Source organism: Bufo bufo, chromosome 1 (assembly GCF_905171765.1).
Source record: "Bufo bufo chromosome 1, aBufBuf1.1, whole genome shotgun sequence".
NCBI classification, from domain to species: domain Eukaryota; kingdom Metazoa; phylum Chordata; class Amphibia; order Anura; family Bufonidae; genus Bufo; species Bufo bufo.
Genome location: NC_053389.1, coordinates 3,601,764 through 3,622,155, shown reverse-complemented (window position 1 = coordinate 3,622,155; position 20,392 = coordinate 3,601,764). Strand labels below are relative to the sequence as shown.

Below are 20,392 nucleotides of genomic sequence, written 5' to 3'. Positions count from 1 at the left end.
GTCCTGTATACACCTCTGTATATAGTCCTGTATGTAGTCCTGTATGTAGTCCTGTATACACCTCTGTATATAGTCCTGTATGTAGTCCTGTATACACCTCTGTATATAGTCCGGTATGTAGTCCTGTATACACCTCTGTATATAGTCCGGTATGTAGTCCTGTATTCACCTCTGTATGTAGTCCTGTATACACCTCTGTATATAGTCCGGTATGTAGTCCTGTATACACCTCTGTATGTAGTCCTGTATGTAGTCCTGTATACACCTCTGTATATAGTCCGGTATGTAGTCCTGTATACACCTCTGTATATAGTCCGGTATGTAGTCCTGTATACACCTCTGTATATAGTCCTGTATGTAGTCCTGTATACACCTCTGTATATAGTCCTGTATGTAGTCCTGTATACACCTCTGTATATAGTCCTGTATGTAGTCCTGTATACACCTCTGTATATAGTCCGGTATGTAGTCCTGTATACACCTCTGTATATAGTCCGGTATGTAGTCCTGTATACACCTCTGTATATAGTCCTGTATGTAGTCCTGTATACACCTCTGTATGTAGTCCTGTATGTAGTCCTGTATACACCTCTGTATATAGTCCTGTATATAGTCCTGTATACACCCCTGTATGTAGTCCTGTATGTAGTCCTGTATACACCTCTGTATATAGTCCTGTATGTAGTCCTGTATACACCCCTGTATGTAGTCCTGTATGTAGTCCTGTATACACCTCTGTATATAGTCCGGTATGTAGTCCTGTATACACCTCTGTATATAGTCTGGTATGTAGTCCTGTATATAGTCCTGTATGTAGTCCTGCATACACCTCTGTATATAGTCCTGTATGTAGTCCTGCATACACCTCTGTATATAGTCCGGTATGTAGTCCTGTATACACCTCTGTATATAGTCCGGTATGTAGTCCTGTATACACCTCTGTATGTAGTCCTGTATACACCTCTGTATATAGTCCGGTATGTAGTCCTGTATACACCCCTGTATATAGTCCGGTATGTAGTCCTGTATACACCTCTGTATATAGTCCTGTATGTAGTCCTGTATGTAGTCCTGTATACACCTCTGTATATAGTCCTGTATGTAGTCCTGTATGTAGTCCTGTATACACCTCTGTATATAGTCCTGTATGTAGTCCTGTATACACCTCTGTATATAGTCCGGTATGTAGTCCTGTATACACCTCTGTATATAGTCCGGTATGTAGTCCTGTATACACCTCTGTATATAGTCCTGTATGTAGTCCTGTATACACCTCTGTATATAGTCCTGTATGTAGTCCCGTATACACCTCTGTATATAGTCCGGTATGTAGTCCTGTATACACCTCTGTATATAGTCCGGTATGTAGTCCTGTATACACCTCTGTATATAGTCCTGTATGTAGTCCTGTATGTAGTCCTGTATACACCTCTGTATATAGTCCTGTATGTAGTCCTGTATACACCTCTGTATATAGTCCGGTATGTAGTCCTGTATACACCTCTGTATATAGTCCTGTATGTAGTCCTGTATACACCTCTGTATATAGTCCTGTATACACCTCTGTATATAGTCCGGTATGTAGTCCTGTATTCACCTCTGTATGTAGTCCTGTATACACCTCTGTATATAGTCCGGTATGTAGTCCTGTATACACCTCTGTATGTAGTCCTGTATGTAGTCCTGTATACACCTCTGTATATAGTCCGGTATGTAGTCCTGTATACACCTCTGTATATAGTCCGGTATGTAGTCCTGTATACACCTCTGTATATAGTCCTGTATGTAGTCCTGTATACACCTCTGTATATAGTCCTGTATGTAGTCCTGTATACACCTCTGTATATAGTCCTGTATGTAGTCCTGTATACACCTCTGTATATAGTCCGGTATGTAGTCCTGTATACACCTCTGTATATAGTCCGGTATGTAGTCCTGTATACACCTCTGTATATAGTCCTGTATGTAGTCCTGTATACACCTCTGTATGTAGTCCTGTATGTAGTCCTGTATACACCTCTGTATATAGTCCTGTATATAGTCCTGTATACACCCCTGTATGTAGTCCTGTATGTAGTCCTGTATACACCTCTGTATATAGTCCGGTATGTAGTCCTGTATACACCTCTGTATATAGTCTGGTATGTAGTCCTGTATATAGTCCTGTATGTAGTCCTGCATACACCTCTGTATATAGTCCGGTATGTAGTCCTGTATACACCTCTGTATATAGTCCGGTATGTAGTCCTGTATACACCTCTGTATGTAGTCCTGTATACACCTCTGTATATAGTCCGGTATGTAGTCCTGTATACACCCCTGTATATAGTCCGGTATGTAGTCCTGTATACACCTCTGTATATAGTCCTGTATGTAGTCCTGTATACACCTCTGTATATAGTCCGGTATGTAGTCCTGTATACACCTCTGTATGTAGTCCTGTATACACCTCTGTATGTAGTCCTGTATACACCTCTGTATGTAGTCCTGTATACACCTCTGTATATAGTCCGGTATGTAGTCCTGTATACACCTCTGTATATAGTCCTGTATGTAGTCCTGTATACACCCCTGTATATAGTCCTGTATGTAGTCCTGTATACACCTCTGTATATAGTCCGGTATGTAGTCCTGTATACACCTCTGTATATAGTCCTGTATGTAGTCCTGTATACACCTCTGTATATAGTCCGGTATGTAGTCCTGTATACACCTCTGTATATAGTCCGGTATGTAGTCCTGTATACACCTCTGTATATAGTCCGGTATGTAGTCCTGTATACACCTCTGTATATAGTCCGGTATGTAGTCCTGTATACACCTCTGTATATAGTCCTGTATGTAGTCCTGTATACACCTCTGTATATAGTCCTGTATGTAGTCCTGTATGTAGTCCTGTATACACCTCTGTATATAGTCCTGTATACACCTCTGTATATAGTCCGGTATGTAGTCCTGTATTCACCTCTGTATATAGTCCTGTATGTAGTCCTGTATACACCTCTGTATATAGTCCTGTATGTAGTCCTGTATACACCTCTGTATATAGTCCTGTATGTAGTCCTGTATACACCTCTGTATATAGTCCTGTATGTAGTCCTGTATACACCTCTGTATATAGTCCGGTATGTAGTCCTGTATACACCTCTGTATATAGTCCGGTATGTAGTCCTGTATACACCTCTGTATATAGTCCTGTATGTAGTCCTGTATACACCTCTGTATATAGTCCGGTATGTAGTCCTGTATACACCTCTGTATATAGTCCGGTATGTAGTCCTGTATGTAGTCCTGTATACACCTCTGTATATAGTCCGGTATGTAGTCCTGTATACACCCCTGTATATAGTCCGGTATGTAGTCCTGTATACACCTCTGTATGTAGTCCTGTATACACCTCTGTATATAGTCCTGTATACACCTCTGTATGTAGTCCTGTATGCAGTCCTGTATACACCTCTGTATATAGTGCGGTATGTAGTCCTGTATACACCTCTGTATGTAGTCCTGTATACACCTCTGTATGTAGTCCTGTATACACCTCTGTATGTAGTCCTGTATACACCTCTGTATGTAGTCCTGTATACACCTCTGTATGTAGTCCTGTATACACCTCTGTATATAGTCTGGTATGTAGTCCTGTATACACCTCTGTATATAGTCCTGTATGTAGTCCTGTATACACCTCTGTATATAGTCCGGTATGTAGTCCTGTATACACCTCTGTATATAGTCCGGTATGTAGTCCTGTATACACCTCTGTATATACCTCTGTATGTAGTCCTGTATGTAGTCCTGTATACACCCCTGTATATAGTCCGGTATGTAGTCCTGTATACACCTCTGTATGTAGTCCTGTATGTAGTCCTGTATACACCTCTGTATATAGTCTGGTATGTAGTCCTGTATACACCTCTGTATATAGTCCTGTATGTAGTCCTGTATACACCTCTGTATGTAGTCCTGTATGTAGTCCTGTATACACCTCTGTATATAGTCCGGTATGTAGTCCTGTATACACCTCTGTATATAGTCCTGTATGTAGTCCTGTATACACCTCTGTATATAGTCCGGTATGTAGTCCTGTATACACCTCTGTATATAGTCCGGTATGTAGTCCTGTATACACCTCTGTATATAGTCCTGTATGTAGTCCTGTATACACCTCTGTATGTAGTCCTGTATGTAGTCCTGTATACACCTCTGTATATAGTCTGGTATGTAGTCCTGTATACACCTCTGTATGTAGTCCTGTATGTAGTCCTGTATACACCCCTGTATATAGTCCGGTATGTAGTCCTGTATACACCTCTGTATGTAGTCCTGTATGTAGTCCTGTATGTAGTCCTGTATACACCTCTGTATATAGTCTGGTATGTAGTCCTGTATACACCTCTGTATGTAGTCCTGTATGTAGTCCTGTATACACCTCTGTATATAGTCCGGTATGTAGTCCTGTATACACCCCTGTATATAGTCTGGTATGTAGTCCTGTATACACCTCTGTATATAGTCCTGTATGTAGTCCTGTATACACCTCTGTATGTAGTCCTGTATACACCTCTGTATATAGTCCTGTATGTAGTCCTGTATGTAGTCCTGTATACACCTCTGTATATAGTCCTGTATGTAGTCCTGTATGTAGTCCTGTATACACCTCTGTATATAGTCCGGTATGTAGTCCTGTATACACCTCTGTATATAGTCCTGTATATAGTCCTGTATGTAGTCCTGTATACACCTCTGTATATAGTCCTGTATGTAGTCCTGTATGTAGTCCTGTATACACCTCTGTATATAGTCCGGTATGTAGTCCTGTATACACCCCTGTATATAGTCCGGTATGTAGTCCTGTATGTAGTCCTGTATACACCTCTGTATGTAGTCCGGTATGTAGTCCTGTATACACCTCTGTATGTAGTCCTGTATGTAGTCCTGTATACACCTCTGTATATAGTCTGGTATGTAGTCCTGTATACACCTCTGTATGTAGTCCTGTATGTAGTCCTGTATACACCTCTGTATATAGTCCGGTATGTAGTCCTGTATACACCTCTGTATATAGTCCGGTATGTAGTCCTGTATGTAGTCCTGTATACACCTCTGTATATAGTCCTGTATGTAGTCCTGTATACACCTCTGTATATAGTCCTGTATGTAGTCCTGTATACACCTCTGTATATAGTCCGGTATGTAGTCCTGTATACACCTCTGTATATAGTCCGGTATGTAGTCCTGTATACACCTCTGTATATAGTCCTGTATACACCTCTGTATATAGTCCTGTATGTAGTCCTGTATACACCTCTGTATATAGTCCTGTATGTAGTCCTGTATACACCTCTGTATATAGTCCTGTATACACCTCTGTATATAGTCCTGTATGTAGTCCTGTATACACCTCTGCATATAGTCCTGTATGTAGTCCTGTATACACCTCTGTATATAGTCCTGTATGTAGTCCTGTATACACCTCTGTATATAGTCCGGTATGTAGTCCTGTATACACCTCTGCATATAGTCCTGTATACACCTCTGTATATAGTCCTGTATGTAGTCCTGTATACACCTCTGTATGTAGTCCTGTATGTAGTCCTGTATACACCTCTGTATATAGTCCTGTATGTAGTCCTGTATACACCTCTGTATATAGTCCTGTATGTAGTCCTGTATACACCTCTGTATATAGTCCTGTATGTAGTCCTGTATACACCTCTGTATATAGTCCGGTATGTAGTCCTGTATACACCTCTGTATATAGTCCTGTATGTAGTCATGTATACACCTCTGTATGTAGTCCTGTATACACCTCTGTATGTAGTCCTGTATACACCTCTGTATGTAGTCCTGTATACACCTCTGTATGTAGTCCTGTATACACCTCTGTATGTAGTCCTGTATACACCTCTGTATGTAGTCCTGTATACACCCCTGTATATAGTCTGGTATGTAGTCCTGTATACACCTCTGTATATAGTCCTGTATGTAGTCCTGTATACACCTCTGTATATAGTCCGGTATGTAGTCCTGTATACACCTCTGTATATAGTCCGGTATGTAGTCCTGTATACACCTCTGTATATACCTCTGTATGTAGTCCTGTATGTAGTCCTGTATACACCCCTGTATATAGTCCGGTATGTAGTCCTGTATACACCTCTGTATATAGTCCGGTATGTAGTCCTGTATACACCTCTGTATATAGTCCTGTATGTAGTCCTGTATACACCTCTGTATATAGTCCTGTATGTAGTCCTGTATACACCTCTGTATGTAGTCCTGTATGTAGTCCTGTATACACCTCTGTATATAGTCTGGTATGTAGTCCTGTATACACCTCTGTATATAGTCCTGTATGTAGTCCTGTATACACCTCTGTATGTAGTCCTGTATGTAGTCCTGTATACACCTCTGTATATAGTCCGGTATGTAGTCCTGTATACACCTCTGTATATAGTCCTGTATGTAGTCCTGTATACACCTCTGTATATAGTCCGGTATGTAGTCCTGTATACACCTCTGTATATAGTCCGGTATGTAGTCCTGTATACACCTCTGTATATAGTCCTGTATGTAGTCCTGTATACACCTCTGTATGTAGTCCTGTATGTAGTCCTGTATACACCTCTGTATATAGTCTGGTATGTAGTCCTGTATACACCTCTGTATGTAGTCCTGTATGTAGTCCTGTATACACCCCTGTATATAGTCCGGTATGTAGTCCTGTATACACCTCTGTATGTAGTCCTGTATGTAGTCCTGTATGTAGTCCTGTATACACCTCTGTATATAGTCTGGTATGTAGTCCTGTATACACCTCTGTATGTAGTCCTGTATGTAGTCCTGTATACACCTCTGTATATAGTCCGGTATGTAGTCCTGTATACACCCCTGTATATAGTCTGGTATGTAGTCCTGTATACACCTCTGTATATAGTCCTGTATGTAGTCCTGTATACACCTCTGTATGTAGTCCTGTATACACCTCTGTATATAGTCCTGTATGTAGTCCTGCATACACCTCTGTATATAGTCCTGTATGTAGTCCTGTATGTAGTCCTGTATACACCTCTGTATATAGTCCTGTATGTAGTCCTGTATGTAGTCCTGTATACACCTCTGTATATAGTCCGGTATGTAGTCCTGTATACACCTCTGTATATAGTCCTGTATATAGTCCTGTATGTAGTCCTGTATACACCTCTGTATATAGTCCTGTATGTAGTCCTGTATGTAGTCCTGTATACACCTCTGTATATAGTCCGGTATGTAGTCCTGTATACACCCCTGTATATAGTCCGGTATGTAGTCCTGTATGTAGTCCTGTATACACCTCTGTATGTAGTCCGGTATGTAGTCCTGTATACACCTCTGTATGTAGTCCTGTATGTAGTCCTGTATACACCTCTGTATATAGTCTGGTATGTAGTCCTGTATACACCTCTGTATGTAGTCCTGTATGTAGTCCTGTATACACCTCTGTATATAGTCCGGTATGTAGTCCTGTATACACCTCTGTATATAGTCCGGTATGTAGTCCTGTATGTAGTCCTGTATACACCTCTGTATATAGTCCTGTATGTAGTCCTGTATACACCTCTGTATATAGTCCTGTATGTAGTCCTGTATACACCTCTGTATATAGTCCGGTATGTAGTCCTGTATACACCTCTGTATATAGTCCGGTATGTAGTCCTGTATACACCTCTGTATATAGTCCTGTATACACCTCTGTATATAGTCCTGTATGTAGTCCTGTATACACCTCTGTATATAGTCCTGTATGTAGTCCTGTATACACCTCTGTATATAGTCCTGTATACACCTCTGTATATAGTCCTGTATGTAGTCCTGTATACACCTCTGCATATAGTCCTGTATGTAGTCCTGTATACACCTCTGTATATAGTCCTGTATGTAGTCCTGTATACACCTCTGTATATAGTCCGGTATGTAGTCCTGTATACACCTCTGCATATAGTCCTGTATACACCTCTGTATATAGTCCTGTATGTAGTCCTGTATACACCTCTGTATGTAGTCCTGTATGTAGTCCTGTATACACCTCTGTATATAGTCCTGTATGTAGTCCTGTATACACCTCTGTATATAGTCCTGTATGTAGTCCTGTATACACCTCTGTATATAGTCCTGTATGTAGTCCTGTATACACCTCTGTATATAGTCCGGTATGTAGTCCTGTATACACCTCTGTATATAGTCCTGTATGTAGTCATGTATACACCTCTGTATGTAGTCCTGTATGTAGTCCTGTATACACCTCTGTATATAGTCCTGTATGTAGTCATGTATACACCTCTGTATATAGTCCTGTATGTAGTCCTGTATACACCTCTGTATGTAGTCCTGTATACACCTCTGTATATAGTCCTGTATGTAGTCCTGTATACACCTCTGTATATAGTCCTGTATGTAGTCATGTATACACCTCTGTATATAGTCCTGTATGTAGTCCTGTATACACCTCTGTATATAGTCCGGTATGTAGTCCTGTATACACCTCTGTATATAGTCCTGTATACACCTCTGTATATAGTCCTGTATGTAGTCCTGTATACACCTCTGTATGTAGTCCTGTATGTAGTCCTGTATACACCTCTGTATATAGTCCGGTATGTAGTCCTGTATGTAGTCCTGTATACACCTCTGTATATAGTCCTGTATGTAGTCATGTATACACCTCTGTATATAGTCCTGTATGTAGTCCTGTATACACCCCTGTATATAGTCCTGTATGTAGTCCTGTATACACCTCTGTATATAGTCCGGTATGTAGTCCTGTATGTAGTCCTGTATACACCTCTGTATATAGTCCTGTATGTAGTCCTGTATACACCTCTGTATATAGTCCGGTATGTAGTCCTGTATACACCTCTGTATATAGTCCTGTATACACCTCTGTATATAGTCCTGTATGTAGTCCTGTATACACCTCTGTATGTAGTCCTGTATGTAGTCCTGTATACACCTCTGTATATAGTCCTGTATGTAGTCCTGTATGTAGTCCTGTATACACCTCTGTATATAGTCCGGTATGTAGTCCTGTATACACCTCTGTATGTAGTCCTGTATGTAGTCCTGTATACACCTCTGTATGTAGTCCTGTATGTAGTCCTGTATACACCTCTGTATATAGTCCGGTATGTAGTCCTGTATACACCTCTGTATATAGTCCTGTATGTAGTCCTGTATACACCTCTGTATATAGTCCGGTATGTAGTCCTGTATACACCTCTGCATATAGTCCTGTATACACCTCTGTATGTAGTCCTGTATGTAGTCCTGTATACACCTCTGTATGTAGTCCTGTATGTAGTCCTGTATACACCTCTGTATATAGTCCTGTATACACCTCTGTATATAGTCCGGTATGTAGTCCTGTATACACCTCTGTATATAGTCCTGTATACACCTCTGTATGTAGTCCTGTATGTAGTCCTGTATACACCTCTGTATATAGTCCTGTATGTAGTCCTGTATACACCTCTGTATATAGTCCGGTATGTAGTCCTGTATACACCTCTGTATATAGTCCTGTATACACCTCTGTATATAGTCCGGTATGTAGTCCTGTATACACCTCTGCATATAGTCCTGTATACACCTCTGTATGTAGTCCTGTATGTAGTCCTGTATACACCTCTGTATATAGTCCTGTATGTAGTCCTGTATACACCTCTGTATATAGTCCGGTATGTAGTCCTGTATACACCTCTGTATATAGTCCTGTATGTAGTCCTGTATACACCTCTGTATATAGTCCGGTATGTAGTCCTGTATACACCTCTGTATATAGTCCGGTATGTAGTCCTGTATACACCTCTGTATATAGTCCTGTATGTAGTCCTGTATGTAGTCCTGTATACACCTCTGTATATAGTCCTGTATGTAGTCCTATATACACCTCTGTATATAGTCCGGTATGTAGTCCTGTATACACCTCTGTATATAGTCCGGTATGTAGTCCTGTATACACCTCTGTATATAGTCCGGTATGTAGTCCTGTATACACCTCTGTATATAGTCCTGTATGTAGTCCTGTATACACCTCTGCATATAGTCCTGTATACACCTCTGTATGTAGTCCTGTATGTAGTCCTGTATACACCTCTGTATATAGTCCTGTATGTAGTCCTGTATACACCTCTGTATATAGTCCTGTATGTAGTCCTGTATACACCTCTGTATATAGTCCTGTATGTAGTCCTGTATGTAGTCCTGTATACACCTCTGTATATAGTCCTGTATGTAGTCCTGTATACACCTCTGTATATAGTCCTGTATGTAGTCCTGTATACACCTCTGTATATAGTCCGGTATGTAGTCCTGTATACACCTCTGTATATAGTCCTGTATGTAGTCCTGTATACACCTCTGTATATAGTCCGGTATGTAGTCCTGTATACACCTCTGTATATAGTCCTGTATACACCTCTGTATATAGTCCTGTATGTAGTCCTGTATACACCTCTGTATATAGTCCTGTATACACCTCTGTATATAGTCCTGTATGTAGTCCTGTATACACCTCTGTATATAGTCCGGTATGTAGTCCTGTATGTAGTCCTGTATACACCTCTGTATATAGTCCTGTATGTAGTCATGTATACACCTCTGTATATAGTCCTGTATGTAGTCCTGTATACACCTCTGTATATAGTCCGGTATGTAGTCCTGTATACACCTCTGTATATAGTCCTGTATACACCTCTGTATATAGTCCTGTATGTAGTCCTGTATACACCTCTGTATGTAGTCCTGTATGTAGTCCTGTATACACCTCTGTATATAGTCCGGTATGTAGTCCTGTATACACCTCTGTATGTAGTCCTGTATGTAGTCCTGTATACACCTCTGTATGTAGTCCTGTATGTAGTCCTGTATACACCTCTGTATATAGTCCGGTATGTAGTCCTGTATACACCTCTGTATATAGTCCTGTATGTAGTCCTGTATACACCTCTGTATATAGTCCGGTATGTAGTCCTGTATACACCTCTGCATATAGTCCTGTATACACCTCTGTATGTAGTCCTGTATGTAGTCCTGTATACACCTCTGTATGTAGTCCTGTATGTAGTCCTGTATACACCTCTGTATATAGTCCGGTATGTAGTCCTGTATACACCTCTGTATATAGTCCGGTATGTAGTCCTGTATACACCTCTGTATATAGTCCGGTATGTAGTCCTGTATACACCTCTGTATATAGTCCGGTATGTAGTCCTGTATACACCTCTGCATATAGTCCTGTATACACCTCTGTATGTAGTCCTGTATGTAGTCCTGTATACACCTCTGTATATAGTCCGGTATGTAGTCCTGTATACACCTCTGTATATAGTCCGGTATGTAGTCCTGTATACACCTCTGCATATAGTCCTGTATACACCTCTGTATGTAGTCCTGTATGTAGTCCTGTATACACCTCTGTATATAGTCCTGTATGTAGTCCTGTATACACCTCTGTATATAGTCCGGTATGTAGTCCTGTATACACCTCTGCATATAGTCCTGTATACACCTCTGTATGTAGTCCTGTATGTAGTCCTGTATACACCTCTGTATATAGTCCGGTATGTAGTCCTGTATACACCTCTGTATATAGTCCTGTATGTAGTCCTGTATACACCTCTGTATATAGTCCGGTATGTAGTCCTGTATACACCTCTGTATATAGTCCGGTATGTAGTCCTGTATACACCTCTGTATATAGTCCTGTATGTAGTCCTGTATGTAGTCCTGTATACACCTCTGTATATAGTCCTGTATGTAGTCCTATATACACCTCTGTATATAGTCCGGTATGTAGTCCTGTATACACCTCTGTATATAGTCCGGTATGTAGTCCTGTATACACCTCTGTATATAGTCCGGTATGTAGTCCTGTATACACCTCTGTATATAGTCCTGTATGTAGTCCTGTATACACCTCTGTATATAGTCCGGTATGTAGTCCTGTATACACCTCTGTATATAGTCCTGTATGTAGTCCTGTATACACCTCTGTATGTAGTCCTGTATGTAGTCCTGTATACACCTCTGTATATAGTTCATTATGTAGTCCTGTATACACCTCTGTATATAGTCCTGTATGTAGTCCTGTATACACCTCTGTATATAGTCCTGTATGTAGTCCTGTATACACCTCTGTATATAGTCCGGTATGTAGTCCTGTATACACCTCTGTATATAGTTCATTATGTAGTCCTGTATACACCTCTGTATATAGTCCTGTATGTAGTCCTGTATACACCTCTGTATATAGTCCTGTATGTAGTCCTGTATACACCTCTGTATATAGTCCGGTATGTAGTCCTGTATACACCTCTGTATATAGTCCGGTATGTAGTCCTGTATACACCTCTGTATATAGTCCTGTATGTAGTCCTGTATACACCTCTGTATATAGTCCTGTATGTAGTCCTGTATACACCTCTGTATATAGTCCTGTATGTAGTCCTGTATACACCTCTGTATATAGTCCGGTATGTAGTCCTGTATACACCTCTGTATATAGTCCTGTATGTAGTCCTGTATACACCTCTGTATGTAGTCCTGTATGTAGTCCTGTATACACCTCTGTATATAGTTCATTATGTAGTCCTGTATACACCTCTGTATATAGTCCTGTATGTAGTCCTGTATACACCCCTGTATATAGTCCTGTATGTAGTCCTGTATACACCTCTGTATATAGTCCGGTATGTAGTCCTGTATACACCTCTGTATATAGTCCTGTATATAGTCCTGTATACACCTCTGTATATAGTCCGGTATGTAGTCCTGTATACACCTCTGTATGCAGTCCTGTATACACCTCTGTATATAGTGCGGTATGTAGTCCTGTATACACCTCTGTATGTAGTCCTGTATACACCTCTGTATGTAGTCCTGTATACACCTCTGTATGTAGTCCTGTATACACCTCTGTATGTAGTCCTGTATACACCTCTGTATATAGTCCGGTATGTAGTCCTGTATACACCTCTGTATATAGTCCTGTATATAGTCCTGTATACACCTCTGTATATAGTCCGGTATGTAGTCCTGTATACACCTCTGTATGTAGTCCTGTATACACCTCTGTATATAGTGCGGTATGTAGTCCTGTATACACCTCTGTATGCAGTCCTGTATACACCTCTGTATATAGTGCGGTATGTAGTCCTGTATACACCTCTGTATGTAGTCCTGTATACACCTCTGTATGTAGTCCTGTATGTAGTCCTGTATACACCTCTGTATGTAGTCCTGTATGTAGTCCTGTATACACCTCTGTATGTAGTCCTGTATACACCTCTGTATGTAGTCCTGTATACACCTCTGTATATAGTCCGGTATGTAGTCCTGTATACACCTCTGTATGTAGTCCTGTATGTAGTCCTGTATACACCTCTGTATGTAGTCCTGTATGTAGTCCTGTATACACCTCTGTATATAGTCCTGTATGTAGTCCTGTATACACCTCTGTATATAGTCCGGTATGTAGTCCTGTATACACCTCTGTATGTAGTCCTGTATGTAGTCCTGTATACACCTCTGTATATAGTTCATTATGTAGTCCTGTATACACCTCTGTATATAGTCCTGTATGTAGTCCTGTATACACCTCTGTATATAGTCCTGTATGTAGTCCTGTATACACCTCTGTATATAGTCCGGTATGTAGTCCTGTATACACCTCTGTATATAGTCCTGTATGTAGTCCTGTATACACCTCTGTATATAGTCCTGTATGTAGTCCTGTATACACCTCTGTATATAGTCCTGTATGTAGTCCTGTATACACCTCTGTATATAGTCCGGTATGTAGTCCTGTATACACCTCTGTATATAGTCCTGTATGTAGTCCTGTATACACCTCTGTATGTAGTCCTGTATACACCTGTGTATGTAGTCCTGTATACACCTCTGTATGTAGTCCTGTATACACCTCTGTATGTAGTCCGGTATGTAGTCCTGTATACACCTCTGTATGTAGTCCTGTATGTAGTCCTGTATACACCTCTGTATATAGTCCTGTATACACCTCTGGGTGGGCCATTTATATGGATACACCTTAATAAAATGGGAATGGTTGGTGATATTAACTTCCTGTTTGTGGCACATTAGTATATGTGAGGGGGGAAACTTTTTCAAGATGGGTGGTGACCATGGTGGCCATTTTGAAGTCGGCCATTTTGAATCCAACTTTTGTTTTTTCAATAGGAAGAGGGACATGTGACATATGGTGTGCTTGGTTTTAACGTAACTTTATTCTTTCATGAGTTATTTACAAGTTTCTCTTTGTTTACAGCCATTGACATGTCGCCGAGGTTAACACGTGAGGAGCGGATAGAAATTGTGTTGATGTCTGGTGAACGCAGTAACCGGGTCATTGCAGCAGATTTCAATGCAAGACACCCTACGAGACCACCCATCTCCCATGCTACAGTTAGCAAACTGCTTGCTAAGTTTAGTGAACCTGGTTCAGTGTTGGATTTGCCAGAATGTGGACGCATGAGATCTGTCTCTAATGAAGACACATCAGTGGCTGTCCTAGCTTCATTCAGCAAGAGCCCACAGCGTAGCACTCGCCGCAGGTCACTGGAGAGTGGCATTAGTCGGACATCCCTTCGGCGGATATTAGCTACTCACAAATGGCCCCCTTACAAACTCCAGCTACTGCAGCATCTCAACGAGGATGACCCAGATCGGCGCACTGAATTTGCAGAATGGGCAAAACAAAAATTGGAACAGGACCCTCAGTTTACGCAGAAGATTCTGTTCAGTGATGAGGCAAACTTTTATCTGAATGGTGAAGTTTTTTTTATTTTTTTAAATTTAACTTTATTTTTATTTTGGAAAGTCATAAATTGGTACATAGACCGATATTGAACACATTAGTGTATATAATATAACAATCATAAATATCCTTATACCCCTCGCCCCCCCCCCCCCATTGGCTGTCGTTCCCCTCGGTTCATTCAAGTGCAACATACAATAAGTACCTTAGTCATATCAAGATATGTCTACGTGGCTCTGCGTTCAACTCTCCGATTCCTTCCAATATCCTCATAAATTTTGATTTGTTGAAGGTATAGACCCCACTCCCTTGAAGAGGGCTGGGAGACAGAACCCCAATACTTGACCAATATAGCTTTCGCTACCATCAATCCTCTCATCCAAATCCGTCTAACATGGGGGGGAACTTCCGTTTCTGAGCCATAGTCTCCAAAGATCACTATCAAGATCCCCGGGTTATAGTTCATTGAGGATTCCTTTTGTAGGGCAGAGAAAACCTCATCCCAATATTTTCTTATTTTATTGCAACTCCAAAGCAGGTGGACATAGTTCGCATTAACATATCCACATTTAGGGCAGGAACAGTCCCGGTCCCTATTTTGGGGAAATTTTTGGGCGTATAGTACAGTCTATGGAGGATCTTAAATTGAATTAATCTATGTGCACTGGAAACTGTCGCCCTTCTCACGTTCCTATAGATAGTGGGCCACTGTAAAGGAGGGCAATTCAGCTCTTTCTCCCATTTACTTGGGCTTTTAAAAGGCGTTACAGTTGCCAGTGCCATTCGGAGTTTAGTATATAATCTAGATATCTTCACCTTCTCATCCTTCTGGGCGTCACAGTAATCAAAAAATATATTCTCTCGTGGAAAAATACGACCCCTATTCCTAGAGGCTTCAAAGACATGTTTCAAACGTGTATACATAAATACCTCTAATGGTGAAGTATCGTTAAAACCAAATTCCGAAAGTGATTTAAAGCGCCCTAAATGAAAAAGGTGAGACCCCATATAGATGCCATTCCGTAACCAATAACTAAAATCTGTAATTTTGAAGAATTCCTCCAGCCCCCCGTTCCCCCACAGAGGGGTGGAGACAAACGGACCGGGGACTTTAAGGATCTCCTTCAGCCTGTTCCACACCCTCTGTAGTGAGCAAGGGATCGGCAAGGACTTCCTCATTCCCATAGACCCAGTTTCCAAACATGCAAAAATATTCTCTATTGGACTATCGATAACCTTAGTCAAATACCGTGTGAGTAAACTCTCTTTCCAATAACAACACAGCTGAATCTGTGCACAAAAATAATATCCCTGAAAAAAAGGAAGTGACAGCCCACCATCTACCTCCGACAACCATAGATATCTCTGCTTTATACGGACCCTTTTCCTGCCCCAAATTAGGTCGTTAATCAAGGTCTCCAATCTATGAAAGAAGATATCATCAATCCAAATGGGGGAAGCACACACCGGGAACAAGACTATAGGCAAAATAATCATCTTGATCAATGCAATTCGATCTGTCTGTGCCGGTATCAATTTCCGCCAAGCGCCGACTTTGGTCCTGATTTTATTCAAAACTGGGGCCAAATTAAGCTCATAAAACCTACTTATAGGAACCCCGATCTTAACCCCCAAATAATCCAAGGAATCATTAGGAGCCAAGACGCGGACTCGGCTCCCCACATCTACAGCTTTCCGATTCAGCGGGAGGAGCGATGACTTTGTCCAGTTGATCATATAGCCTGATAATTTACCATAATTCTCTATTACCTCTATCACATACGGAAGGATTTTCCATCCCTGATCCAGAAACAGGATCACATCGTCTGCATACAAACTTATTTTATCGCTCACTCCCGCCACCCCGAAGCCTGCTATACGATTCTCCAAACGGATCCGACAAGCCAACGGTTCAATAAAAAGAGCGAAGAGGAGAGGAGACAGGGGGCAACCCTGTCTCATCCCTCTCCGCATCATAACAGGGGAAGATTTCATGCCATTGATATGGATATATGCAACTGGCTGTTCATATAGCATTTGGGTCATTTCCAAAAATACGTTCCCAAGGCCAAAACAGGACATCGTAGCCCAGAGAAAAGGCCACTCCATCCTGTCAAACGGCTATGCGGCGTCTAATGACAGGATGGAGTGGTCCACACTGCCCCCAACAGACAGATTCAGATAGACCCTATATATGCTCGTCTGTATTTGGCGACCAGGGATAAAACCCATCTGGTCAGGATGTACCAGATCAGCTATAACTCTCTTCAAGCGGTTAGCCAGAATTTTTGCGAAAATCTTATAGTCCGTATTTAAGAGCGATATAGGTCTATATGACCCCACATCGCATGGGTCCTTCTCCTTTTTCAAGACCAGGATAATTACTGCCTCTCTAAATGATGGTGGTAAAGAACCGAATGCGCAGGATTCATTAAAAACTTGAAGAAGAATCGGCAAGAGAGATTTGGCGTGGTACCTATAGATTTCAAATGGCAATCCATCTGGGCCGGGAGATGAACTATACTTTAGGAACGGGAGAGTCGCTTGGAGTTCCTCCAAAAGGATGGGGCAGTCCAACATCTCTCTATCTTGGGTAGGTAACTGAGGGAGCTCCAATTGTTGAAGGTATTGATCCATGTCAGTACGACTAAATATAGACTCAGATTTATAGAGGGTAGAATAGTATTTCACAAATTCCTCTCTAACCTCCTCTGCGGATCTCACCCCAATTCCTTGTGGATTCCTAATTTCTTTTATATTGGTATCCTCTCTCTGATTGGCCACCAAATGAGCCAAAAACCTGCCCGTTTTACCAGATTCGCAAAAATGGTTCTGGCCTTGAAAAAGAAGCTTGTGTTGTGCTCTTTTATATAAGAGTGTCTTAAGCTGAGAATTAGCCTCCTTTAATTGACTGATGAGTTGCTCCTCGTGACAGTCAATTAATGCGGCACGCAAACTCCTTATTGAGTCCGTCAGTTGTTTTTCCCTACATCGTAATTCCATTCTGAATCTATGTATTTTATTAAAGTACAGGCCCCTAATATGGGACTTCAACGTGTCCCACACATAATGAATATGTGTTGAGCCTACGTTGAAGCCCCAAAATTCCTGAATATCCTGATCTACTCGGGATTGCTCCCCTATCACCTCAAGCCAGTGCAGGTTCAATTTAAAGGTTCTTCCTGAAGTTGGAGCCTCCACAAACACAATCAGAACTGGGGAATGATCCGAGATTCCATGAGGTTCGTACCTCATTCTCAGGACGCGACCGCACAGATCCCGACTTGCAAAGGCCAGATCAATACGGGACATGGACCCGTACGACTGGCTAAAACATGAGATTTTTTTTTTGCTGTAGAGGTGGCACCAGATATCGACCAGCGCCAGCTCCTCGCACACAGCGGTCAAAGGGGACCCACTGTGACCGCGTCCAGAGAGCGAAGAGAACCGGTCCAGTTCAGGGTCAAGTACCGCATTAAAATCACCTGCCACTAATAACGCACATTGATTTTTAGTAGCTATATATTGGGCTAAATGGGAAAGAACCGTTGATTTAAATGGAGGGGGGATATAAATAAAAGCCAATATCACCTCCTGCCCTTTCCAGTACCCATGAAGAAATACATATCGCCCTTCTTTATCAATGGCACTGTCTAACGGTTGGAACTCCGTCCCTCGGTGAATATATACACTAACCCCTCTTGCATAAGAGGAGAAACAAGCGTGGTACTCCAGAGAGGCCCATTTCCTTTTCAATGTATAAATCCTATCTGCAGTTGCATGGGTCTCTAATAATGCCACAATCGCAGGCAGATATCGGACCACAAGATCAAACACCACCGTCCTCTTCACTCTGTCTCCCAAGCCTCTTACATTCCAACATAAAATGTTACACGGCATATCCTGTAAGTAGAGGTGTCCCCGATCTCAGCGGAGAGGCGCGCACAGCCACGAAACAGAGAACGGCAGCCAATCCCTCCCTTAACCCCACCCCCCAAAACAAAACCCTGCATGGTTGATAAGGCATTTCGCAATACCCATCAACCTCTCTCCTACCACCAAACCTCCCCCCCGCCACCTCCCCTCATTATCCTCCCTCCTCACCACCTCTTCATACTATGTCATAAACCCCTAGAGTCCAGCCATTGCGCCGCCTCCGCCTGTGTGGAGAAGAAGCGAACAGAGTCATTGTATACCACTCTTAATTTAGCGGGATATAACATTGAGTACTTAATCTTAGCTGCAATCAGTCTTTTTTTAACCTCAAAAAAAGGATCTTCTTTTACTTTGAGTCTCTCGGGAGAAGTCAGGGAATATTGCTATCAGGTTGCTGTCAAAATATATTTCTGATACTTCTCTTTTGCGTCTAAGAACCCAGTCCCGGTCCTTTTGAGCAAACAAATTTTGCTAATATTGCCCTAGGGGGGGCACCTGGGGGATGTTTTTTAAAAGGGATTCTGTGGGCCCTTTCCACACAGAAGGAAGATGCATCGTAGTCTGGCCCCAAACTTCCTACCAACCACTTCTGGATAAATTCGGACGGATTATCCTGTTCTACCCCTTCTGGAAAGCCTACTAAACGCAGATTGTGTCTACGTGATCTATCCTCCAGCTCTACCACTTTCCTTCTTAACCAAGTTCGATCTTCGTCTACTTCTTCTAATCTGTTCTTTAATATTCCGTTCTCTACAGTGACAGAGTTAACTGCAGTTTCCAATTCCTTCACCTTTAGTCTCAGCTTCGTCATTTCGTCTCTTATTATGGTAACATCCCCTTGTACTACTGCAAGGGACGAGGCCAACTTTGCAACCGAGGTACTAGTAGCATTTACCACTCCCAGTATATCCTGCAGTTTATTATTAATGCTCTCAAAGTCTTTACTATGGGAAGAGCTGGACTTTGATAAACCCTGTTCTAGCCGGTCCATGTTATCTAAACCTGACTCAACCTGAGGGACAGATCTCTGTACCCCTCCTCTAGTTTTGGGCGGGGGTGACTTAAAAAATGTATCTAATCGAGCCTGTGGGCTCCCCCCTGATCCACCTTTTGGAGAGGTCAAACCACCTGATTTACGGTATTTTGGCGACATTTTTATATATATGTCAATATATTGCATCTATATACACAGTTCCCACACAGCAATGTCTCATATATATATATATATATATATAAAGCACCACCCATCAATATTAACAGGTATTTAACATAGGAAAGAGATACAGATACTGGTTAAATATAGACAACGGAGAGAGAGGTAAACACTGAGTCGATGGGAATACCAGAGACCAGGGTAAATGCAGACTAACTGGTTACTTCCCCAGATAATAGGGTAAAATAGAGTTGCCAGCAGTTGTATATCGGTCGTATAGATGTAAATGGAACAATCCCAATTAGACTCTAAACAAAATGTTGAGGCTCAGCTTTAAGGTATATGTTCCAAAAGTGAAGTGCAGGAGCAGGATACCCAGTGGGCGCAGCTTCTTAAGTTCAATCTGCGGACACTGAGATTTGGCTTTCCAGCCGCACAGATGCGATATCGGAGTGCCCCACAAAAACTGAGATTATCAGAAGGCCAGTCCATCC

General features: G+C 41.6%; 1 protein-coding gene across 1 annotated transcript in view; it reads right to left on the bottom strand.

Moving 5' to 3' along the window:
- Positions 1 to 19,556, bottom strand: part of LOC120986844 (pregnancy-specific beta-1-glycoprotein 9-like) — a 90,331-nt gene extending 70,775 nt beyond the window's left edge. The window contains exons 1-2 of the mRNA XM_040415547.1: positions 19,330 to 19,556; positions 17,334 to 17,456 (exon numbers count right to left, since the gene is read on the bottom strand). Coding sequence (XP_040271481.1) covers positions 17,334 to 17,456; positions 19,330 to 19,556 — 350 coding nt within the window. The remainder of the gene's footprint in view (positions 1 to 17,333; positions 17,457 to 19,329) is intronic.
- Between the last annotated feature and the right edge of the window lie 836 nt (positions 19,557 to 20,392).